The sequence below is a fragment of the Erythrolamprus reginae genome, chromosome Z, assembly GCF_031021105.1.
Source record: "Erythrolamprus reginae isolate rEryReg1 chromosome Z, rEryReg1.hap1, whole genome shotgun sequence".
Lineage (NCBI taxonomy): Eukaryota > Metazoa > Chordata > Lepidosauria > Squamata > Dipsadidae > Erythrolamprus > Erythrolamprus reginae.
The window spans coordinates 151599601-151625901 of NC_091963.1; the positions used below are offsets into that span (position 1 = coordinate 151599601).

The 26301-nt window shown below is 47.3% G+C and overlaps 2 protein-coding genes across 3 annotated transcripts in view; one reads left to right on the forward strand and one right to left on the reverse strand.

Moving 5' to 3' along the window:
- Positions 1-21651, reverse strand: part of LOC139175936 (phosphatidylinositol 4,5-bisphosphate 3-kinase catalytic subunit alpha isoform-like) — a 47008-nt gene extending 25357 nt beyond the window's left edge. The window contains exons 1-5 of one of the 2 annotated variants that reach the window (XM_070767341.1): positions 21606-21651; positions 15942-16072; positions 14738-15000; positions 8053-8215; positions 2197-2406 (exon numbers count right to left, since the gene is read on the reverse strand). In XM_070767341.1, the coding sequence (XP_070623442.1) occupies positions 2197-2406; positions 8053-8215; positions 14738-14926 (562 nt within the window). In that variant the 5' untranslated portion in view covers positions 14927-15000; positions 15942-16072; positions 21606-21651. Of the gene's footprint in view, positions 1-2196; positions 2407-8052; positions 8216-14737; positions 15001-15941; positions 16073-20633; positions 20947-21605 lie in introns of those variants that run through there. The other variant, XM_070767340.1, reaches the window with a different exon arrangement.
- The window catches only part of LOC139175949 (asialoglycoprotein receptor 1-like), a 579489-nt gene that overhangs the window by 253362 nt on the left and 299826 nt on the right, over positions 1-26301 (forward strand). The gene's annotated exons all lie outside the window — the stretch shown is intronic.

A 26301-nucleotide genomic window follows, 5' to 3' on the forward strand; every position in this document is an offset into this window, starting at 1 on the left:
GGGGAATTGACATGTTCCTTCCCCCTAGGCTTATAAAATTTGTGTATGGTATGCTAGTGTGTATGATTGGTTTTTAACTTGTGGTGTTCTTAAAATTAATTTAATATTGGATTTGTCTTGTATTGCTGTTGCTGTGAGCCGCCCCGAGTCTGCGGAGAGGGGCGGCATACAAATCTGATTAAATTAAACTAAACTAATAAATCATAATTATAAATCCGGCCGCCCACAATAAGTACAGGGCAGCATTTGTGGATGAGTTATCTCATTCAGTCAGCCGAATCACTCCGTCACCCCAAGTTATGACCTGCCCATCATGGTTGTAACTCGTGACAGTCATCAAACAGATCAGTCGCATGACCAATTGTACTTTTCTGACTTTTTCAGCTGCACACCTGAAGCCTAGTCTACAATTGTTCCGTGAATGCCAGCGATGTTAAGTGAACCAGCTGTCAATGCCGGTAAAACAAAGTTACGCGACTGGGGGAACGCCACAAACAACCCATTGTGGTCTCGTTGTTGACTCGCCAAAATCCTGTCACATGACTGCAGGGAGGCACTCGTCGGAACTTTGAATCCAGGTTGTAAATACCCCTTGGGTAGGTGTTGTGTCGGAACTTTGAAAGTGTGCTAAGCAATTGGTCCTAAGTGAAGGACTATCTGTGGTTGCAAAACAGCGTAGGCATCTTCACACAGGCAGTTCTCGACTTACGACCAGTATTGGGCTATTTATTTATTTATTAGATTTCTCCCGAAACTCAGGATCGCTCACAACAGAAGGCACGGGCCACTCTATCGCGTGGTACGGAAAATGGAGCTGCACGCGCAGCTCTGCGTGACCAGCAGGGGGAGCCTCTGCACATGCGCAGGAAGCCAAATCTCGTGTGAAGACGCTCACACATGCAAGATCTCGCTGATTTTCAGCGGAAGCAAAAAACCCGCAGAAAACCAGTGAAATCTCACATCCTCGCGCAAGATTTGGCTTCCTGAACATGTAGGCAAAACTCACGCAGGCGCACCCACCCGCCCGCCAGTCATGCCAAGCTGTGCATGCAGCTTGCTTGTTTACGACGGCAATTGTAGGCCAAAAATTTGGTTGCTACGTGAAACATTCATTAAGTGAGGTCACTAAACGTTGTAAGTCGAGGGCTACCTGTAGATGTTCGGAAGTTTTTAGAAGCTGTGGAAAGGGCCGCTTTGGGGCCACTCCCATCAGATATTTATTTAGTTATTTGTTTGTTTGTTTGTTTGTTTGTTTGTTTGTATGCCGCCCCTCTCCGCAAACTCGGGGCAGCTAACAACAGCAATAAAACAGTATACAGTATAACAAATCCAATACTAAAAACAGTTAAAAACCCATCATATAAAAACCAAACATACGTACAGACATACCATGCATAAAATTGTAAAGGCCTAGGGTGAAAGAGGATCTCAGTTCCCCCATGCCTGGCAGCAGAGGTGGGTTTTAAGCAGTTTACGAAAGGCAAGGAGGGTGGGGGCAATTCTAATCTCTGGAGGGAGTTGGTTCCAGAGGGCCGGGGCTGCCACAGAGAAGGCTCTGGGTCCCGCCAAGCGACATTGTTTGGTTGACGGGACCCAGAGAAGACCCACTCTATGGGACCTAACTGGTCGCTGGGATTCGTGCAGCAGAAGGCAGTTCCTGAGGTAATCTGGTCCGGTGCCATGAAGGGCTTTAAAGGTCATAACCAACACTTTGAATTGTGACCGGAAACTGATTGGCAACCAATGCAGACTGTGGAGTGTTGGTGTGACATGGGCATATTTGGGGAAGCCCATGATTGCTCTCGCAGCTGCATTCTGCACGATCTGAAGTTTCCGAACACTTTTCAAAGGTAGCCCCATGTAGAGAGCGTTGCAGTAGTCGAACCTTGTGGTGATGAGGGCATGAGTGACTGTGAGCAGTGAGTCCCGGTCCAAATAGGGCCGCAACTGGTGCACCAAGCGGACCTGGGCAAACGCCCCCCTCGCCACAGCTGAAAGGTGTTTCTCTAATGTGAGCTGTGGATCAAGGAGAAGATATGGGTCATTCTTTGTCAAGTGGACCAATTTTCAGAATCTTCTCCACTCGACCACTTTCAATTTCAATGAAACTTTGCACATATATTGCTTATGGTATAAAATTGAGGTGCACAAAATTTTAGGTCACCACCACTCCGCCATCTCCCCCCCCCAGCTCACCTTTGTCCAACTTGCTGTAAAGGTGTTTCGGCAGGTCAGGGCTGGATTCCACGTTGGGGGGGTAGACGTACAAGGCCTGGCTCTGGGGTCCTGCTGACCCTCGGGTTTCCACCGCTTCTCGGCAAACGGAAAGGATGTTGCGCCGGAATTCCTGCACTTCTGGGTCCTTCACTAGCTCGAATTCACAGATTGGCATCCCGATCGCAAAGCCTTCGGAGCAAAAGTTTGGATGAGAGACCTTCCAACTCAGCAACTTTGAAGACTTGTGGGCTTCAACTCCCAGAATTTTCCAGCCAACTAGGCTATGAATATATCTACTGACCCCTCGCATCCTGGACACAAACTGTTTCAACTCCAACCCTCAAAACGTCGATACAGAGCACTGCACATCAAGACAACTAGACACAAGGACAGATTTTCCCCGAACGCCATCACTCTGCTAAACAAATAATTCCCTCCACACTGTCAAACTATTTACTGCGTCTGCACTACTATTACTATTAGTCTTCTCGTCGTTCTGACCACCCATTTCCTCCCACTTATGACTGTATGACTGTAACTTTGTTCCTTGTATCCTTACAATTTATATTAATATTGTTTCCTGATTGTTTATTTGTACCACATGACATTCATTAAGTGGTGGACCTCATGATTCTCAATGAACTTATCTTGTCTTTTATGTACATTGAGAATTTCTGCACCAAAGACAATTTCCTTGTGTGTCCAATCACACTTGGCCAATAAAGAATCCTATCCTGTTCTGTTCTGTTCTCCTCTCCTCTTATTCCATTCTATCCTGTTCTATTGATTGCTTTGATTGCTTAGTATCCTGCTCAAGAAGTGGGTCGGAGTAGACCAGGGACGGCCCCAACCTTGGCCACTTTAAGACTTGTGGACTTCAATTCCTAGAGTTCTATCGTCCTATCAGTTTGGCAAATCAGGATTACAAAATATTTATGAGTGTATTGGCGAATGGACTTGAGAATATTTTGCCGAAAATTATTGAGGAAGATCAATATGGGTTTCTAAAGGGAAGAAAGATTAGTGAACCAATAAGAAATGTTGTTAATGTGATGCAGGAGGTTCAGCATTTTGAAATTAGATAACAATAATTAATAATTTATTAGATTTGTATGACACCCGTTATCCCCAATGTTATTTGTTATGTCAATAGAGACATTAGCCGATATGATAAGACAGGATAAGAAATGGAATGGATATAAAATTGGAGATTTAGAAAAAAAATTAAATCTAGTTGCAGATGATGTAATCATATTGACTCAAACTCCGATAGAAATGATTAAAAGAATAAAGAACATATTACAGTACAAGATTTTAAACTGCAATCGGGCTAGCAGTGAATATGGCAAAATCAGAGATTATGTGCCTGAATGTTGGTCCCAGAGAACAGATACTTATTAGGAAAGAGTCTGGACTGAAGTTGGGAATAGTTGGTAATACGGTTATTAAGGAATTTGGAGAAAATGGTGGAGGTTAATTATAGACAGATACGGATGAAAATGATAAAACAGATGAAAAGTTGGAAAAAGAAAGGATTAAGGAAAATGGCAAAGATAAGTGCATAATCCCAAAGATGATGTATCTGTTTCAGGTAATGCCACATGTTTTACTTGGGGTAAAATTAAAAGAATGGGTTAGAAGACTAAATTTTTGGATAGAAGAGGATAAAACACCAAGAATAAAAAAGAAATGGCTAACTGCAGTAGAGAAAGATGGGGGCTACAGTGGCACATGCTTAGAATTATATAGAGATGCATTTCAAATTGAAAGATTAATGGAGTTACAAGTACAGTGATACCTCGTTTTACGAACTTAATGGGTTCCGGGACGAGGCTTGTAAGGTGAAAAGTTTGTAAGATGAAACAATGTTTCCCATAGGAATCAATGGAAAAGCGATTAATGCATGCAAGCACAAAACTTCTTCACCCCTTTTGCCAGCCGAAGCGCCCGTTTTTGCGCTGCTGGGATTCCGCTGAGGCTCCCCTCCATGGGAAATCCCACCTCCAGACTTGCGTGTTTTTGTGATGCTGTGATTTCGCTGAGGCTCCCCTCGCTGGGAAACCCCACCTCTGGACTTCCGTTGCCAGTGAAGCGCCCGTTTTTGCGCTGCTGGGATTCCCCTGCAGCATCACAAAAACACAGAAGTCCGGAGATGGTGTTTCCCATGGAGGGGAGCCTCAGGGGAATTCCAGCAGTGCAAAAACGGGCGCTTCACTGGCAAGAGAGGTCCGGAGGCGGGGCATCCCAGTGGCGGCAGCTTGGGTTTGTAAGGTGAAAATAGTTTAGAAACATAGAAACATAGAAGACTGATGGCAGAAAAAGACCTCATGGTCCATCTAGTCTGCCCTTATACTATTTTCTGTATTGTATCTTAGGATGGATATATGTTTATCCCAGGCATGTTTCAATTCAGTTCCTGTGGATTTATCAACCACAGTATATTTATTTATTTATTTGAAAGTTTGAAAGTAGAGGCAAAAAAATCTTAAACTCAGGGTTTGTATCTTGAAAAGTTTGTATGACGAGGGGTTTGTAAGACGAGGTATCACTGTAGGTGAAACTAAATGGGTTAAATTGGAAAAGGAGATCAATGGGATAAGCAATAGAGAGTTAATATTTACAAGTTGGAACAAAAATGATGTAGATTAATTAATAGGCCCTTTGAAAGGGACCTTAGAAATCTGGAAAACGTGGCAGGGGAAAATAGGATTAAATAAATCTAAGGTCTCAACGTTGTACGTTATAAACAGAGATAACAAAACAAACCTAAATAAGATAATAGGTGAGTTGAAGAGTAGGGTCATAAATAGGATAGAACAGTTACAGTATATGAAAACGATGGAAGAGTTAGCAGAAGTCGTACAGAATGGTGGTTGGGGCAACAGAGATGGTTGCAGATAAATGCAGTATATGCATATTTGAATGAAAGAGAGTATAAAGTACCACCACTAAGAGAAGAGACAGAATTAGAGAAAATTTTAAGAAAGAAATATGACAATATACGGTCACAGGCAGGTAATGTGTATAGGATACTAACGCAGGTAGACGGGTGTGTAATCCAAGGCTGAACCAGACGGTGGCAAAGTGGACTCCAAAAGATGTAGAAAAGATGAAGAGTAGAGTGGAGAGTATAAGGAAAATCAAGAATACCAGGGTTAGAGAAATGAGAAGGAAAATATTACACAAGTGGCATTACACACCTGTACAGTTTGCACATATTTTTAAGAATGTTAAGGCAGCCTGCTGGCATGGATGTCAGGAGAAAGGGGTGTTCATGCATTTTTATTTATTTATTGTATTTATGTGCTGCTCACTCCAACAGGACCCTGAGCGGCTAACAATCGGAATAAATACAACAACAACAAAAACAGTTAAAATCTAATAATAAAAATCAATGATAACAATAATATAAAAAACATACATACAGTGATACCTCGTCTTACAAACTTTTCGAGATACGAACCCGGGGTTTAAGATTTTTTTGCCTCTTCTTTCAAACTATTCTCACCTTACGAACCCACTGCTGCTGTGGGATGCCCCGCCTCCGGACCTCTGTTGCCAGCCAAAGTGCCCGTTTTCGCGCTGGTGGGATTTCCCTGAGGCTCCCCTCCATGGGAAACCCCACCTCCGGATTTTGTGATGCTGCAGGGGAATCCCAGCAGGGGAATCCCACCAGTGTGAAAACGGGCGCTTTGGCTGGCAACGGAAGTCCGGAGGTGGGGTTTCCCAGTGAGAGAAGCCTCAGTGAAATCACAGCACTTCCGTGTTTTTGTGATGCTGCGATTTCGCTGAGGCTCCCCTCGCTGGGAAACCCCACCTCCGGACTTCCGTTGCCAGCAAAGCGCCCATTTTTGCACTGCTGGGATTCCCCTGCAGCATCACAAAAACGCGGAAGTCCGGAGGTGGGGTTTCCCATGGAGGGGAGCCTCAGGGAAATCCCAGCAGTGCGAAAACAGGCACTTCAGCTGGCAAAAGGGGTGAATTTTGGGCTTGCAGGCATGATAGGAATCATTGTTTCGTCTTACAAACTTTTCACCTTACGAACCTCGTCCTGGAACCAATTAAATTCGTAAGACAAGGTATCACTGTACTTAGTCAGTTTTAATTCAAGACCTGCTGGAAAAGGCTTTCTGGAAGACTGGTAAGGTGGAGATAGTGCGGATTTCTGGGGGCAGTTGGTTCCAAAGAGCCACCACATAGAAGGCTCTTCCCCCAGGTCCCGCCAACTGACATTGTTTGGGGACGGGACCTAGAGAAGGCCGACTCTTTGGGCCCTTACTGGCTGTAGTGAGGTATGAGGTATGAGGCGATCCTGTAAATAGTCTGGCCCAGAGCCATTTAGTGCTTTAAAGCTAATAACCAACACCTTGAATTGCATCCGGAGACCGAATGGCAACCAACGCAGCGTGTGTAAAGTTGGAGTAATATGAGTGTATCTTGGCACACCCATTATTGCATGCGCTGCTGCATTCTGCACCAGCTGAAGTCTCTGAACACTCTTCAAGGGTAGCCCCATGTAGAACGCATTGCAATAGTCAAGACGGGAAATGATGAGGGCATGAGTGACTGTGCAGAGAGCCTCCTGGTCAAGGTAGGGCCGCAACTTGTAGTCAAGATGGACTTGTGCAAAAGTCCCCCCTAACCACAGCTGAGAGATGTTGTTCTAGCCTCAGCCGTGGATCTAGGATGAAACCCAAGTTGCGAGCCCTATTATCCGAGGGGGAAATCTCTTCCCCTCCCAGTGCGAAAGAGGGGAAAAGGCATTTAGGAGGAAAGACCCACAGCCACTCAGTCTTGTCAGGGTTGAGTTTTAACCTGTTGACCCCCATCCAGACCCCAAACTCTCTTAACGGCTTCAAGACACTGCCACGTCACTTCCACCGCTTCACTGAACTGACGTGGGGTGGAGGTATACAGCTGAGTATCGTCAGCGTATTGTTGGTAACTCACCCCACGTCGTCGGATGATCTCACCCAGCGGTTTCATGTAGATATTGAATAGGAGAGGAAAGAGGACCGACCCCTGAGGCACCCCACACAGGAGGGGCTTAATAGGATGTCAAATATAAAACGGGTGATTCCAAAGGAGAGGGCCATATTAATAACAAGGAGGGGTGTGGGGGATTTCAGAGAAATTAAAGAAGCAGCTACAGAAAGTGCCCAAGCCGTGAATAGTTTCAGGTTGGAAGGATGCAACAAAATGGACAATGCAAAACTGGTACCGGTCCATGGTGGAACACATTCAGTTGGGAATTATGGAAATTAAAATATGATCAATGAAAATAAAGTAGAAAAACTGATGGGAAGATGGGATAGGGTCAGAGGTTTTATGGCCAGTAGAATTCGAGACCACACCAGAAAGAATAAATTGGAATCACTCTGTATTTTGTAAATATGTTGATGTTCCCGGTTTTTAAAATATTATAAACTAGTACCCCCCCCCCCCAATTTGGTGGAGGGATTGAATGACTGATGTTGGGTGGTGGGAGCACAATTCACTGTGTGTTTTGTGTTGTGTGTGTGTTTGTTTATTATTATAAAAATCAATAAAATTTATTTTTTAAGAAATCCCCACAGTTCCTCAGCCAAGCCAAGCTGCCTGAGCAACTCTGGGAGACAAAGTCCACAAGTCTTACAAAGTGGCCATGTTTTGGAGGCCCTTCTGTCCAGAAGGCCTCCAAGGCCCCTTTCGTTATCCTGTGATCCAGCGGGGCCGATTTGGGCCCCAATTCGTGGGAGACCACGAACCACGGGGGACCCACGGATTGCGTGAAGAGTGCAGCCTTCCTTCTCCTCCCATCCCCGGACGGACCCTCAAATCCGCTGGGCCACTGACCGATCTCCCGGTTCAGGATCTTCTCCTCTCTGTTTCCCACGGGCTCCACGACTTTTAGAATCGGCTGGAAAAGGCGAAGGTCACAAAGGCGACGAGACTCGTCGAAGAATTCCTCCCGTTCGGCTTCCTGCGTCACCCCAACAAAGATGTAGGACGATTCCTCCTGGAGGGGGGGGGGGATAAAAATCAAAAATTGGGGGAGGGGCTAAAGGAGTCCACAGAAGGACCCCCCCTTCCTATACAGCCGGTCCTGGACTTACAAAGGGTTTTGTTTAGTGGCTGTTTGAAGTCACAACGGAACTGAAAAAAAGGTTTTTCACTCTCGGGACCATTGCAGCCATCCCGGAGGCGGCTTAATAATAACAACAGACTTGCAAGGGACCTTGGAGGTCTTCTAGTCCAACCCCCTGCTTAGGCAGGAAACCCAACACTACTTCAGACAGATGGTTAGCCAACATCTCCTTAAAAACTTCCAGTATTAGAGCATACACAACTTCTGGAGGCAACTTCTGTTTCACAGTGTTGTATCCTGAAATGGCTACCTTGTAACTCTGTAAATAGTTTGTTCCTCTTTCCAGCGCTGTCTGAGCCCAAGCAGGAAGTCGCTCCTGATTGGCTCAGACGCGGCCGGCTCTAGCTTTGGCGGGAACCGCAAAAGTATAAAAGGAGCGGTTTCTCCAGGCAGAGTCAGTCGGTACTCGCTGAATTGTCACTTTGCCTTGCTGAGCTGTCACTTGTTCTCTGAGCTGAATAAAAGTACCGATTGCTCAAAACCCTGCCTCTGGGTCTACTTCACTGGCGACGAACGGATGGAAGAACATCGCGTGCAAAATGAACAAAGTCCAGATCGGCCAGGCTCCGGAACTCTTCAATCCCGAGAAAACGACCTGGGACGAATACATGACCACCTTCGAGATCTTCCTCGAGGCGGCGGGAATACAGGACGCCGAAGCCGATCGCAGACGGGCTATTTTCCTTAATTACTGCGGCGCAGAAATCCGTGGACTTGCCCAGACTCTCACCGAACCGGAGCAAGCAAGAACCGTAGCGTGGGACGTCCTACAGGAAAAGCTAGCAAGCCACTTCAAGCCGACCAAACCAGCCATGGTTTTTCGGCACCAATTTTCCATGATGGCTCAGAAGGAAACCGAGTCGATCAACCAGTTTACAACGCGGCTTCGAACGGTACTTGCCCAATGCAAGTTTAAAGACCCGGAAGCTCGCCTCACCGACGCCTTGGTTTTCGGCATGAAAAACAGCACAGTGAGAAATAAACTCCTCACCGAAGAAGAGCCGACTCTACAAACCGTGATTAAACTTGCGCAAACCGCAGAAGCAGCCGACGCAGCGGCTAGAGAGTTGAAAGAGCACGGAAGGCGAGAACTCATTGCCAAAATTGACTCCGCGTCTTCCAGCGCCGTGGAATCAGACGACCTCAACCAACCAACTCACAGCGGGGACAACTGCCTCCTGGTGCAAGACCAGCCAAGACACCTTAGAGCTACTCACCCAGCCCCCTGCGCGGGCTGCCGGGGAAATCACCAGCGCCATCGATGCCCTTTCCGAGACGCTACATGCCGCCGCTGCAACCGTAGAGGCCACATCGCCATCGCTTGCAGAGCAACAACACCGGAAGAAACTTTCGCCACGCCACAATACCAGCGACCACAAAACCAGACCCCCCAATCGCGAGAAAGGAGACCATTCCGCAACTCGGGTCAACGGAACTACTCAACCGCTAACCGCGACTACTATAGAGGTAACTCTCAATTTTCCGTGAATAACACGGCAACCAAAAAGGGGGCTAAAATTGTTATCTCATTGTTACTAAATAACCAGCCTTGCTCAATGGAGCTGGATACGGGCTCTAGATATACCATCATGCCCTGGGAAAAATTTAAACTGTATATGCCTAATGTGTCTAAGGCTGACCTAAATCAAACCTCTTTGGTGATCAGAGACTTCCAAGGGGGGATAATCTCGGTCCTGGGAACAGCAAATGTACCTATTGCATTCAAGAATGTTAAATGTACCCTTCCAATGCTTATTGTAACGGGGGCCAAGCACTCTCTTCTGGGTTTAGCGTGGATGGAACCGTTGGGAATCGAGATTTCGGGTGTGTATAATGTGAACTGTGATAATATGCCTAACTTTGTTAAAGAGTTCCCTGAAGTGTTCAGCCCCACCTTGGGATTGTATAAGGGCCCCCCCATATCATTCTCTATTGACCCCAAGGTCCCACCGATCAGACTAAAACCGCGCAGGGTCCCCCTTCCGCTCCTCCCCAAACTAGACATACAGCTGGATAAACTCATTAGCCAAGGTATTTTGGTCCCTGTGGAACAGGGGCCATGGGAAACTCCCATAGTTACACCTCTGAAGCCAGATGGTTCTTTAAGAGTTTGCGCTGATTACAAATCGACCCTGAATAAGGCACTCCAACACCACCCCTACCCCATCCCAGTTGTGCAACAACTTCTACACTCCCTGGGGGAGGGGAAAAGGTTCGCAAAGATCGACCTGGCGCAAGCTTACCAGCAACTTCCGGTCGATGAACAAACAGCAAACGCTCAGACAATTGTAACGCACAGGGGGGCTTTCAAATGCACGAGGTTACAGTTTGGGGTAAGCATAGCCCCAGGAATATTCCAGAGCATTATGGAACGCCTATTGTCAGGGGTAAGTGGGGCCATCCCATACTTTGATGACATCTTAATTGCAGGGGAAAACCAGGAACAAGTAAACAAAAGAATAAGGGAAGTGCTTAAGAGATTACAGGACAAAGGGTTAAGAATCAAGCCTGATAAATGTGTCTGGGGAACCAACAGTATAGAATTCCTTGGTTATAAAATAGATAAAGAAGGCATCCACCCCACAACAGAAAGGCTGAAAGCAATTAGAGAAGCCCCTGAACCACGAGATAAGAATGAGCTACAGGCATTTTTGGGCCTCCTTAATTTTTATTCCGTTTTCTTAAAGCAGAAGGCAACAGTAGCAGAGCCTCTCCATCGTTTACTCCAGAAGGAAGCCCGCTGGACATGGGGGAAAACTGAACGTGAAGCTTTCTCTCAAATAAAGGATTTATTAACTTCGAAAAGTGTAGTAGTCCAATATAGTGCTTCACTACCCATTAGGCTCACGTGCGACGCTTCGCCGTACGGCATAGGAGGAGTCCTAGCTCACGTTCTACCTAATAAGACAGAGGCCCCAATAGCATTTTTCTCAAGAACCATGACCAGCACAGAGAGAAATTATAGCCAGTTAGACAAGGAGGCCCTAGCATTAGTGGCAGGGGTAAAGAAATTCCACAATTATATTTTTGGAAGAAGTTTTGAACTGGTCACTGACCACAAGCCCCTACTGGGTCTGCTAGCCCCCAACAAACCCACTCCACCTTTTATGTCTCCAAGACTAATCAGATGGGCTCTTTTCCTCTCAGGCTACCAATATGAGCTCACCCACAAAGGGGGAAAGGAAATCAATCACGCAGATGGCCTCAGCAGGTGCCCCATAGCAGACTTAGTGGAAGACCCTGTTCCTTCCACAGATGTGCTAATGATAGAACTCGAGGATAACCCCCTAACCACAGCCAAAGAGGTAGCTGCACACACGCAGCAAGATCAAATCCTTAAACAAGTGGTGAACTGTGTTCTAAAGGGATGGCAAGATGATGTTGTGAAACCTGAATTGTGTGATTTTAAAAACAAAAGGCTTGAGTTATCGTATGTTAAAGGTTGCCTGTTGTGGGGAGATAGAGTGATCATCCCTAAAAACCTAAGGGAAAAGGTACTCAAAATGTTACATGTGGGTCATCCTGGGATTGTTAGGATGAAGAGCCTGGCAAGGGGGCATCTATGGTGGCCAGGGCTGGATGCTGATATTGAAAATTGGGTTTCAAAGTGTGACCCGTGCCAAGAGTCACGGCCTAGTCCCCCCAAAACAACCCCGGCTGAGTGGGAACAGCCTGCTGGTCCCTGGTCTAGAATCCACATTGATTTTGCTGGCCCAGTGGGGTCCCAATATTTTTTAATAGTAGTTGATGCTTTCTCCAAATGGGTGGAAATAATAGCAATGAACAACATAACCACAAGTGCCACCATTAAGGTATTGAGTAGACTGTTTGCATCCCATGGTTGCCCAGATATCTTAGTGTCTGACAATGGGCCACAGCTGACAGCCAGGCAATTCGAATTGTTCCTAGATGGCCTAGGAGTCAGGCATGCCCTCATCTCGCCTTACTCGCCCTGGGCTAATGGATTGGCAGAACGTTACGTGCGAGTGGCAAAGGAGGCGTTGCGCAGGTCAGGCCCTGGGGATGTGCAACAAAACTTGGACCAATTCTTACTCACCCAGCACATTACCCCTAACTCGCACACACATGTAAGCCCTGCAGAGTTATTGATGGGAAGAAAATTGAGGTCACCACTAGACAGGTTAAACCCAAGGTTCTGTGTTAATAATAACCAAATGTGTGTAAAACCTGAAAGAGAAATGTATTTGGGACAAAATGTATATGTTAAAAGTTTTGATGGAAATGTAAACTGGATGAAGGGAATTGTTGTTAAGCAAAATGCACCTAAGACTTATATTGTAAAACTAGAGGATGGTCGTTTGTGGAAACGACACATAGACCACATTCGGAAGCGAGCAGACAAGCAATTGCCACAAACCGCTGACATGGACTCTCCCCCTTCAACAGACTTTAGCGCATTGCCCGAGCTAAGAAACACGCAAAGAGACTTATCGGGCCAGGGGGGACCATCCAGCGACGCCGAGCCATCCTCGTCCTCCGAAGCCTTCGTTGGGCCCGCCAGGCCAAGTCCGCCGCGCCGGGAGAACAGCGGCGAGCCATCCTCCACAGTCAGTGGCGAAGGAGAAATTGAACTGCGCAGGTCAGCGCGAGCTCCTCGGAGGCCCCACCGATTGGACGACTTTGTCACATGGCTTTCTTGATGGATGTGTCCAACTATGAGGGGAGGGGTGTTGTATCCTGAAATGGCTACCTTGTAACTCTGTAAATAGTTTGTTCCTCTTTCCAGCGCTGTCTGAGCCCAAGCAGGAAGTCGCTCCTGATTGGCTCAGACGCGGCCGGCTCTAGCTTTGGCGGGAACCGCAAAAGTATAAAAGGAGCGGTTTCTCCAGGCAGAGTCAGTCGGTACTCGCTGAATTGTCACTTTGCCTTGCTGAGCTGTCACTTGTTCTCTGAGCTGAATAAAAGTACCGATTGCTCAAAACCCTGCCTCTGGGTCTACTTCACACAGATTAACTGTTTTAACTGTCAGGAAATTCCTCCTTAGTTCTAAGTTGCTTCTCTCCTTGTTTAGTTTCCACCCACTGCTTCTTGTTCTACCCTCAGGGGCTTTGGAAAATAGGTTGACTCCCTCTTCTTTGGGGCAACCCCTGAGATGCTGGAAGGCTGCTCTCCTGTCTCCCCTGGTCCTTCTTTTCATTAAACTAGAAATACCCAATTCCAACAACTGTTCTTCATATGTCTGGTCCCCTAATCATCTTAGTTGCTCTTCTCTACACTTTTTCTAGAGTCTCAACGTCCTTTTTGCATCGTGGCAACCAAACCTGGATGCCGTATTCCAAGTTTGGGCTTATAAAGTGGTATTAATCCTTCATATGATCTTGATTCTATGAAGAATGGTTGCAGGAACTGGGTTTATGGCTAATTTAATGAAAAGAAGGACCAGGGGAGCCATGATAGCAATCTTCCAATATATCAGGGGTCTATCTATCTATCTATCTATCTATCTATCTATCTATCTATCTATCTATCTATCTATCTATCTATCTATGTAATCTATCTCTTTCTCTCTCTTTCTCTCTCTGTCTCTCTTTCTCTCTCTCTCTCTTTTTCTCTCTCTCTCTCTTTCTCTCTCTCTCTATCTCTCTCTCTATCTCTCTATCTATCTATCTCTATCTCTCTGTCTGTCTGTCTATCTATCTATCTATCTCTGTGTGTGTCTCTCTCTCTTTCTCTCTCTCTCTCTACCTACCTACCTACCTACCTACCTACCTACCTACCTATCTATCTAGCCATAGCAACATGGAAGATTGACGGCAGAAAAAGACCTCCTGGTCCATCTCGTCTGCCCTTCTACTATTTCCTGTATTTTATCCTAGGATGGATCTATGTTTATCCCAGGCATGTTTACATTCAGTTCCTGTGGATTTACCAACCACGTCTGCTGGAAGTTTGTTCCAAGCATCTACTACTTTTTCAGTCAAATAATATCTTCTCATGTGGCTTCTGATCTTTCCCCCAACCAACCTCCGATTGTGCCCCCTTGTTATTGTGTTTCCTATTAAAATCACTTCCCTCCTGAACCTTTATTTAACCCTTGAACATATTTAAATGTTTCGATCATGTCCCCCTTTTTCCTTCTGTCCTCCATTATTATTTGGATTTATATGCCACCCCTCTCCGAGGACTCGGCGAAGCTTACAACATACAAAAAGGCAATATACATCAAAATCCAATTAATGAAAATTAAAAGTTACATCTAAAAACTAAGGAACCAATTAAAATACACACATATCCATTCAAATCAACAAACCCACTATACGCTCATCGGCCAGGGGGCAGAATCTAATGACTCCTTAGCTCCTCAACTAAGCCCCCGCCCCGCCCCGTTTGCAGGCCAGGTGTGTGTTCACCTGGCCAGGTGCATCACTTCACCTGGAGCAGGTGGAAGAGCGGATACTTCCTGGCCTCCTTGAAGAGGTCCTGCTTGATGCCGCGCAGAGTGGCCTCCCGCAGACACTCCAGCGTGACCACCATCCCGTTGGGCAGGCAGCAGTCCACCATGATCCGTGGGGGCATGAGGTGCAGCCCCCATAGCTCCCCCGAGGAAGGCCGGGGCGGCATGGCGGAGAGAGGGCGGGAGGGTCTCGGCACGTCGACGGAGTTTGCGGCTGGCGGGTTAAAGCATCCTGGCTCACCTGGAGGGGGAGGAAGAAGAGGAGGGTCTGCTGGAGCCGATCAGGGCCTGGTTCGTGGGCCGCGTTAAACCGTGGCTTGTTTTGACCGTTGGCCGGGTGAGCCCGGATGGCACTCGTTCCGTTGCAGGTTTTAGAGGGGGGGGAAAGGCACGAATTGGAACTCTGGATCCCCTTTGAGCCCCCCCCCAAAGCGATAAAAGAGGAGGAGGAAGACGAGACGAGGTGGCGCAACAGGTAGAGTGCAGTACTGCAGGCCACTGAAGCTGACTGTAGATCTGCAGGTCAGCGGTTCAAATCTCCTCACCGGCTCAAGGTTGACTCAGCCTTTCCTCCTTCCGAGGTGGGTCAAATGAGGACCCGGATTGTGGGGGCCATAGGCTGGGGGCTCTGTTAAAAAGTGCTATTGCTAACATGTTGTAAGCCGCCCTGAGTCTAAGGAGAAGGGTGAAAAATGAATGAATGAATGAATAAAATAAATACATGAATAAAGAGGAAAGGAGGAGGAGGAAAGGAAGTGGCGGAAGAAGAGGAGGAGGAGGAAAGGAGAGGAAGAGGAAGAAAAGGAGGAAGAGGAGGAGAAAAGGAAAAGAAGGAATTGAGAGGAGGAGGAGGAAGAGGAAAGGAAGAAGAGGAAGAGGAAGAAAGGAACAGGGGGAAGGAGGGAAGGAGGAAGAGGAAGAAAGGAAGTGGAAGAAGAAGAGTAGGATGAGGACAAATGGAAGAGGAGGAGGAGGAAGAGGAAGAATGAGAGGAAGAGGAAGAGAGGAAGAAGAGAAGGAAGAGGAAGAGGAGGAAAAGGACTGTGAGGTCCTCGGTTGTTCTCTTGCAGACCTTTCATGACCCAACTACATAACAGCTTCAGTGATACAGGGAAGGAGGTTGGTGGAAGAGGAAGAGGAGGATTCCGCTGGCACCCTCCCCTCCCTGATTGGGTGACCTACCCCAGAGGAGGGCAGGAAAGGACGTGGGGCGGTGCAGATGCTGGACCCTCCTCACCAGCCAGCCTAATCTCAGGAGCCCACAACAGTTGTCATCTTTGTCATTGTGTTCCCACACAAGCCAGCATCAGTTGCTAGGGAGACAACAAAGAAGTTTCAATCAAATAAATGCATTGAAACAAAGATAAAAGAACTTAGAAATATTTAGCTTTTCGTTAAGCTCTCGGCTGCTATCATTTCAAAGATACAGGCAGTCCCCAACTTACGACCACAATGGAGCCCCACATTTCTGTCGCTTAGCGAGACAGTTGTCCCGTTGTATGACTTCTCTTGCCACCAGTCAGTTACGTGGCTGTCAACCCTGGATGACTTTGCTCATCAAGGAGGTCGCAAGAGGGATCACGTCACATCTGGGAGACGGCGACCGTTGTAAATAGGTTGCCAAGCGTCACAATTTGGACCACGCGACCACGTGCTGGGATGCTGCGTCGGTCGTTAAGTATGACAAGTGCCCCTAAGTGAGGAACAGTTGCGCCTCTCGAAAAAGCATCTTTTGGGACAATCGCAAATCGCTTTCTTCAGCGCGATGGTAACTTCTGAACCATCACTAAACAGACTGCCGTAAGTCGAGGATTGCCTGCGTTGCCTTACCGGATTCTTTTTAATCCTTGCAAAGTTCTTTTAAAAATTGGGAGGGCTATTTAGAGTCGATTCTGCCACACAAAAGCAGCTCACAAATGGACAGTGACCGGCAGGAAATGTTTTAGTGACGATTTGTGACGATGTCATCCATGGATTTTATGGGCCCTTCCGATATCATTGAAATTGGCCAAATTTCCATTTAGAAACATAGAAACATAGAAGATTGATTGACGGCAGAAAAAGACCTCATGGTCCATCTAGTCTGCTCTTTTACTATTTCCTGTATTTTATCTTAGGATGGATGTATGTTTATCCCAAGCATGTTTACATTCAGTGACTGTGGATTTACCAACCACGTCTGCTGGGAGTTTGTTCCAAGCACCTACTACTCTTTCAGTCAAATAATATTTTCTCATGTTGGTTCTGATCTTTCCCCCAACTAACCTCAGATTGTGCCCCCTTTTTTCTTGGGTTCACTTTCCCATTAAAAACATTTCCCTCCTGAACCCCATTTAACCCTTTAACATATTTAAATGCTTTGATCATGTCCCCCCTTTTCCTTCTGTCCTCCAGACTATACAGATTTTATTTTATTGATTTATTTATTGGATTTGTAAGCCGCCCCTCTCCGTAGACTCGGGGCGGCTAACAACAGTGATAAAAAACAGCATGTAACAATCCAATACTAAAACAACTAAAAACCCTTATTATAAAACCAAACATACATACAAACATACCATGCATAAATTGTAGAGGCCTAGGGGGAAAGAATATCTCAGTTCCCCTATGCCTGACAGCAGAGGTGGGTTTTAAAGAGCTTATGAAAGGCAAGGAGGGTGGGGGCTATTCTAATCTCCGGGGGGAGTTGGTTCCAGAGGGCCGGGGCCGCCACAGAGAAGGCTCTTCCCCTGGGTCCTGCCAAACGACATTGTTTAGTTGACAGGACTCGGAGAAGGCCCACTCTGTGGGACCTAAATGATCGCTGGGATTCGTGCGGGATGGAGTTCATGACGTCTTTCCTGGTCAGTTTTATGCTTAAGGAAAGACTTAATGAAGGTTTCCCTGGGAGATCCAGGCACTCGGTAAGTTAGCCCCTTTTGAGATACCTGCGCTGAGAAAGGGGTTCAACGACTGCCCCCTAACCCCATTGGCTGAATTTGAGGAAGGGGCACCGGAAGATATCTGTCCTGCTCATTCCCAGTGGTGGGGTTGGACTAGATGACCTCCAAGGTCCCTTCCAATTCAATTATTCCAATACAAGTGGTCCACCGGTGGGTTTTTTTCAAGCAATCATTTGTCTGAAAAGGCATAGAGAGAATTCTTTATTGGCCAAGTGGGATTGGACACACAGGGAATTTGTCTTGTTGCAGATGCTCTCAGTGTCCATAAAAGAAAAACAGACATTTGTCCAGAATCATGTGGTCATAGGGATCAAATAAGCAATCAGAAAAACAATCAATATTAATAAAAATCTTGAGGATACAAGCAACAAGTGACAGTCATACAGTCCTAAGTGGGAGGAAATGGGGGATGATGGGAAGGATGGGAAAAAACTATACTGCTCAAAAAAATACAGGGAACATTCAAACACCTACTAGATCTGAATGAATGAAATATTCTCCTTGAACACTTTTATTTATTGTTAGAGTTGAAAGGGACCATGAAGGCCATCGAGTTCAACCCCCTGCCCAAGCAGGAACCCTACAACACACCAGTCAAGTTTGTTCTGTACTTTGTTCTGTGCAAAGTTGAAAGTGCACAACAGCAGGGGAAACTGTCAATCAGTGTTGATTCCTAAGTGGACAGTTTGATTTCACAGAAGTTTGATTTACTTGGAGTTATAGTGTGTGGTTTAAGTATTCCCTTTATTTTTCTGAGCAGTGTAGTAGTAATAGTAGTGCAGGCTTAGTAAATAGTTTGAAAGCGTTGAGGGAATTATTGGCTTAGCAGAGTGATGGCGTTTGGGGGAAAAACTGTCCTTGTGTCCAGTTGTCTTGGTGTGCAGGGCTCTGCAGCGACATTTTGAGGGTGGGAGCTGAAACAGTTTGTGTCCAGGATGCCAGGGGTCCTCAAGGGAAGGCAGGTTGGCAGTCATTGTTTTGTTCTGCAGTTCTACAATTCCTCATGTTGTGGAGACCCCCAAGCATAAGCCGAGCGCCAATTCTCCCAGCAGAGCTTGAAGCTGATTAGCAGGAAGGTCAGAGGAAGACAACCCCCCCCCCCCATTTTAAACGCCTGATTGATCGGATTGTAAAAAAAATATGTCCCAAGGCACCAGAATAGAAGCTTTAGTTCCTGACACCGTGGGAAATTTAGGCAACCCCTGTGAAACGGTCATTCGACATCCCCCCAAAGGGGTCCCGACCCCCAGGTTGAGAACCACTGGCCTATAGGGTCTCCTTGCCAGAGGAGGGGGTAGGACTAGATGACCTCACAGGTCCCTTCCAACCCGTCACTCCATTTATGGGTTGAGAACCACTGCTATACACCTATATGCCCTTTCAGACAAGTGATTTGTTGGAAATCTCCCCAACATTGGAGCCTAATGGAAGGACTGAATTGGAAGGGACCTTGGAGGTCATCTAGCCCAACCCCTGGCCCATCACTCGGAATGAGCAGGAATGATGTCTTCCTCCTCAAATTCACCCCAATGGGGCTGGGGGGCGGTTGGACCCCTTTCTCAGCCCAGGGGCTAAATTTACAGAATGCACCCCAAATTTGGGCCCCTGGATTTATTTCCACGCGAAATGAAAATTTGACCAAATTGATGATTATCGGAACCTCCTTGGATGACACCATCACAAATCGTCGATAAATGTCTCCTGACGGTCACTGTGCTGGAGTCAATTTGTGGGGCAGAATCGTCTCTAAATAGCTCCCCCCCACACACACAATTTTAAAAAGAACTTTTTGAGGGCATTTAAAAAAGGATGGAAGAATCTGGTCAGGCAATGTAGGCAGTCCTCGACTTACGACAAGCCTGGTTAGTGACCGTTCAGAAGTGACCATTGTGCTGAAGAAAGCGATGCATGGTCATCACCAAAGAGGCTTTTTGAAGAGGCGGAACTGGGGTCGTTCCTCACTTGGGATCGTTTTGCCCCTCTTGATGACCGCCGCAGGGTCCCATCATGGGGTTGCGCCGCCCACATTCAGATGCTTGGCAACCTATCTTAGGATGGTCACTGTCTCCCAGATGTGAGGAGACCCCCCCCCTTTTGGCTCCAACGCTGGGGGAATTCAAAGACTAATTTGTCCGAGAGGGTCCGCACGGGGTCTCCTTGTTGGAGGAGGGGGTTGGACTAGATGACCTCTAAGGTCCCTCCAAACTCATTTGTCTTTTCCCCACTTGTTTTTCATCCTTTTGGATTTCAACGCTCTTCCCATTACTCATCCTTCCTGCTATGGTGACCCCCCCTCACTCCCCCCTCCGCCACCATCTCCCTAGGGATGATGCTCACACACATCTGGGAGGCAGGGAAGGGACGGGTGGGGGTCCCTCGGCTCCTGGGCTCGCCAGCCCCACGAGAGACACGCGAGGGGGGGAGCGATGAGAGGAGAGCGGGGGTGGGAGGGAGATAGGCATGGGGGGGAGGAAAGAAAGCCCCCGCCCGGTGGGTTCGGTCCCGTATTTAAGGGAGGGGTTTCACCTGGACTTTTGGACCCCCGCTCGGAGGGTACCGGAGGGGAGGGGGGTCCAAGCCAAGCCGGTAATGGGAAAGACCCACCGCCCGATTTCACGGGGGTCTGCGGAGATCCGGGGCCGGAAAAGGGCTTTGCGCGCGGCCGGTTCCCACGGGTCGAGAGGAGGCTTTTCCCGTGGGGCGGGGGGAGAGACAGGTAAAAATAAACCCGGGGCTGGGGAGGGGGTCTCCATCCCCAAAGGGCCGGGGGGAGCCGGTAAGACCGGCGCGCTTTCTCTGCGTGGGAAGCGCAGACCCGCGTGGGTGGGTGGGAGAGAGAGAGAGACCCCCGGGCCCCAGGAACGTCTGGACGGGACCCACCAGACACGCGCGTCGACCCTCCCCGCGAGCGATGGCCGAGCCCGCTGCTTACCCCGGAGTAAGAAGAGAGGAGGGGGCTGCCGAACGGGGCGGCGGCTGCGTCACAGAGCTCAGAGCCCGGGCATCGCTGCTCGGCGGCCCCCGGGGGTGGGCGGAAGATGCCAGGCCGCGGGGCCGGAGGGAGCGATGCCCGCTGACAGCCCGCCGACGCTCCTCCGTTCTGCTGTTGCGGACAAAGGCGGCGGAGCTCCGATGCGTCCGGTTCCTCCGCCTCCTCCGGGTCGTCTCCTCCCGCCGGGGCGGCGCTGCTGCTGCGGTACCGGCCGCCCCCCGCCCCTTTCCCGGTGGGCGCCGATGGCTCGGGTGGCAGGGAGGGAGGGAGGGAGGGAGGGGGAAGAGGAGGAGGGAGGGAGGGAGGAAGCCCCGCCCGGGAAAGGGGGGGTCACTCTCTCCCCCAGCAGGGAAGGTCCCTTCCTCTCCTGCCTTCACTGCAGAGGGAACCAAGCCGGGGGTCCCGCTTGAGTTGCGATGAGGGGCGGCTGTCCGTTGGGGAGCCCAGCCCGCTCCCCTTTTCCCCACCCGGGGTCCCCCAAATCCCCCCACCTCCCTTGCTCAAGCCAGAGGGGCGGTGGGCTTCCAGACCCACAAAGGTCGAGGTTTAGATTTCTTATTAGAGTTGGAAGGGACCTTGTAGGTCATCTAGTCCAACCCACCTGCCCCCACTCAAGCCGGAGTTCCTACACTGTTAAAACCCCCGAGTCCCTTAGGAGAGAGGAAACTAAATCTAAATCCAAAATTAAATCTAAATTCTAATTCTAAATCCTAGTCTATATCCTAAATCTAAACCCTAAATCCTAAATCTAAGTCTAAATCCTAAATTAAATCTAAAACCAAATCTAAAAACACAAACAGGACAGGTCATCCAAGAGACCAGGACTGAATCATGAGGTATAGGGGTGCAGCCGCCCTACAGCCCGGAAGGGTCCAAGCGGAGGAGGGACAAGACCCTTCCCCACTTGCTTACCAATATAGAGGTACTGAAGGAGGCAGCAGCTGCCAAAAAAAGGGGGGGTCAACTCTGTCCCACATCTGCACACCATTTAATTTCAGTTTCGCTTTTAATTCAAAGGTCTCTCTTAATTGCCTCTAGCCCAGAAAAGGTACTTGAGTTTCCCCTTGCAGAGACCAAAGGCTGTTTAAAATTTTTCTAGTTTCTGCAGCACAAGGGACTACAGGTCCCATCATTCCTCTCCAGGCCAACATTTGAAGCCCCATTGCTTCCTACTGCCATGTTGGGGATGTGTTGGCCAGGCTGTACTTTCAACATGCTCTTTGTCGTCCCGAATAATGTGTTTTTGATCAATCAGAGCACATTTTATTATTATTATTATTTATTGGATTTGTATGCCACCCCTCTCTGTAGACTCGGGGCGGCTCACAACAATAGTACTTTAAAAATTCATTCTTGCATCCCCTTTGCTCCACTTTCCTCAAATTTGGAATTTCCCCCAAATTCCTCTTCCGTGTAATTTCCCTGTAAAAACCCCTGGTCATTGCCACCTTTTAATAATAATAATAATAATAATAATAATAATAATAATAATAATAATAATAATAATAATAATAATAATAATTTAAAAAGAGCTTTGGTGGATATTTTTGTTTTTCCCCCCAATGCTTTCCATTCAAAATGTAGTTTTAATTCAGCTTATAAGCTGCTCCCAGGGTTTTGCTTGTTTTTAAAGCAGAGTTGTCCAAACATGGCTATTTTTAAAGACTTCTGGACTTCAACTCCCAGAATTCCCAAGCAAGATCTGTGTGATGTATGTACGTACGTACGTACGTATCTATCTATGTATGTATGTATTTGTTGTTGTTGTAAGCTGCCCTGATCCCATGAATGGCAGAGAAGTCAAATTCATTAAATTAAATTTATAGTGGGCTATTTTTTCCATTGCTTTCTATTCAAAATGTTTATTAAAATTCTCTTTATTTAACTGCTTAAATGGTTTTGTTGATGGTCTACAAAGCAGGGTAGTAGAGAGTCCCCTGCTTGGGTAGGAGGTTGGACTAGATGACCTTCCAACTCAGATAGATAGATAGATAGATAGATAGATAGGTAGGTAGGTAGGTAGGTAGGTAGGTAGGTAGGTAGATAGGAAGGTAGGTAGGTAGGTAGATGATAGATAGATAGATAGATAGATAGATAGATAGATGATAGATAGATGATATAGATAGGTGATAGATAGATAGATAGATAGATAGATAGATATAGATAGATAGGAAGGTAGGTAGGTAGGTAGGTAGATAGATAGATAGATAGATAGATAGATAGATAGATAGATAGATAGATAGATAGATAGATAGATGATAGAGAGAGAGAGAGAGATAAACGTAAATAAATAAATAGTAAGGAAGTAAATAAAGAGGAAATGAAATGAATAGGGATGTCCCAGATTGGTGCCTTTAAAACTTCTGGACTTCAACTCCTGGCTAGGGAATTCTGGGAGTTGAACTCCACAAGTGTTAAAGGGGCCAAGCCTGGACATCCCCTTGGTCTAAGTGGCGAGGAAATCACGTGTTTGCCTGGATATTTTAAGGCAATTGTAAAAAAAAAAAAAAAAATCTTTCCCAAACCATGTGAAAAACTAGATGGACTGACCCCATTTGAGCCAGCTGGCCACAAAAAACCCTGAGCATTTCCCAACCTCAAGACTAAAACATCCCTTTGGAATGTGAAAGCAAAGGGTGAGTCAGCAGTCAAACATGCCTGGCGAAACCTCGTGCAATCGGAGTTCTTTCTTAAAAAGCGGGACCCGGGTGCGAGATTTATTAACCGGTTCCCCTAGGAATTCACCCAAAACGTTTCCAGAAAAGTCCGGGCATCTATTGATCCTGAGTTGGTCTAAGGCAGGGGGCTTCCCTTTAAGACTTGTGGACTTCAACTCCCAGAATTCCCCAGCCGGGAAATGGGAGGCTTAAACATCTGTCTGTCTCTCTCTATATATGTGTATGTATGTATGTGTGTGTGTGTGTATGTGTGTGTGTGTGTATATACCAAATCTATCTCCCCATCTCTCTCATCTATATCTATCTATCTATCTATCTATCTATCTATCTACCTACCTACCTACCTATCAATCTACCTATAACTATCTATCATCTATCTGTCTGTCTGTCTGTCTATCTATCTCTCTCTCTATATATATATATACCAAATCTTATCAATCCGTCCACCCACCACCCACCATCATTATCTATCTAAAGTGGGGAGGGGGTAAAGTATTTAGTCAGACACCAATTGTGCAAGTTCTCCCACTTAAAAAGTGGAGTCTGGAGTGTGACAGTTTGAGGTTCTGGACAGGTGTCTTTTATATGATGACAAGTTCAAACAGGTGCCATTACTACAGGTAATGAGTGGAGGACAGAGACACGGGTCTGTGAGAGCCAGAAATCTTGCTCGTTTGTAGGTGACCAAATACTTATTTTCCACCATAATTTGGAAACAAATTCATTAAAAATCAGACAATGTAATTTTCTGGATGTGTTATGTCATATTACCTCATAGCTGAGGTCTACCTATGATGTCAACCACAGGCCTCTCTCATCATTTTAAGTGGGAGAACTTGCACAATTGGTGTCTGACTAAATACTCCCCCCCCCTGTATCTATCTGTCTGTCCGTCCGCCCATCCAATTCATAAATTTAGAATTAAAACAATATTTTGAATCGTTTGCCCCACCTCACCCCTCAAAGCAATAGCACGCACACACACACAACACCCCCCCCCCCCCAGCACTCTGAAGAAAGGAAGCACAGCTGGCTGGGGAATTCTAGAGACTTGAAGTCCATGGGTCTTAAAGTTGTCAAACCTGGGGATCCCTGGTACAATTTCATTTCATTCCATTCAACTCAGTTTATTCGACTCCTATGCCGCCCAATCCAAATGGGACAAGGCCAGAATACAACCCCACCACCCCCACCCCCACCGTGGTCCCTTCTCTAGGATTCTGTTTTCCTCTTGGCTGAAGAAAAAGTGGGTTGGGGGGAGGCCCAAGAGGGAAAAGACAATGCCCCCTCCCCCAATATTCTGACCAGCCTTGCAGGCAAAGATGCGTGGGAGGTGGGGGGGTGGAAGCCTTGTGGGGGAGGGATCTCGTAGGAGGAAATGCCTCCGGCCTTTCCGTCTTCTGCAACCTTGAGCGCAATGGCCACTTCCTCCAAGACTGGGCAGTGGGTGTGGGCCCCCCCCTCCTTTCCACTACCACCCCTCCCCCCCCCTTCATAAGGCAGCTGAAACAAAAGAGGCCGACATTCCGGCCAGACCTCGAATCCAAGTCTGAAGAGGAAGCTGCCTCACCGGATGGGATAATGTTGGGTGGTGGGGGTGATGTTATTTATCCCTTACCCAAATGAGAGGGGGCTTCGTTTTGGAAGTGGCAGCCTCAGATTTTGGGTTTTTCGGGGAGGGGGGATGCAAAAAATGAGAAAGGGTCCCATAAAAATATTTACATATGTTCTATTCGGCGGGAGGCAACCGGCTTTAAAATACCTTATGAGCCCAAAATTCTTCTCTTCTGAGATTTTTTAAAATTTTGTATTGTTTTGCACTGTGTGCCCCTTGAGCCCAGTGGAGAAGTAAAATAAAATAAATAAACACAATCCCCTGTATCGGAATAAATCAGGCAGACTGGCTAAATTTGCCCACTTCTGCGTTAAGATGTTTGCAAGGCAGGGAATCGATCTCCAAAGAAAGTTTGGCCGGAGTGAGAGAGAAAGGCAGGGGCCTTCTTGGCCCTTTTCAAACTCCGAAAATGGCCACGGGTTCAAGATTCAGACCTTTGGCCAACGGACTCGTATTTATGATGGGACGCGTGATCCCGTTTTCGACTGGCAATGGTCGAGAGGGCGAGTGGGGAGCCGGACTGACTTCACCCGTGTGACTAACTGGAACAACTGCAGCCTTTCGCTTTTGACAGCTGCGGCCGGAGAGGTCGCAGAGCGGGGTGAAGCTCGCTTAACGACCGTCTCACTTAGCAACGGAAAGGTGGGCCTCGCTCGCGGTTGTTAAAGCCGAGGCTGTCGTGAGTGGCCCATGACCGGGTCAGTTAGTGACAGATTCTGAGGTGGTACCCGAGACCCGCGGCGTTCTTGCCGGCTGAATCAGAGAGTGAGAGTCAGGGAGAGTTGGAATCTGTGGAACCTGCAGAGACTGCAGAAACCCCCAGGAGGATAATGTCTGAGTCAGAGGAGGCAGGGGACATGGGAAGCCAGGAGCCCCCATTAGATGCCTGAGTAAGAAGGTCAAGAAGCAGAGAGGAATAGGGGGAAAGGTTCAGGAAGTGAGTCCAAGAAAGAAAGTCCAGTCAGTTGTAGCTCCAGGAAGCAGCAGACCAGGCTCGGTCTGTATATGAAGGGGGGATTCTGGGGACAGAGCTTTCGTCACGGTGGAGGACTCAGATCCGGAGTTCCAGAACTGCCGTGCTGAGAAACGGCTGTGGCTCCTTTAAGAATTAGGCAGAGATGCCGATGAATGAGGAAGAAAAGAAATCTGGAGGTCTGTGAGGGTCTGTGGGTGATTGACGGACCTTACGTGCGAAATGACTCTGCCTCTCAGCCGTCAATTAAATGACTAGTTTTAAGATAATTGTTAAGGTAATTATTTTATTCTATTAATTGGCCTAGAAATGTTTTATATTGTATCTTTTTGTCTGTTGTGA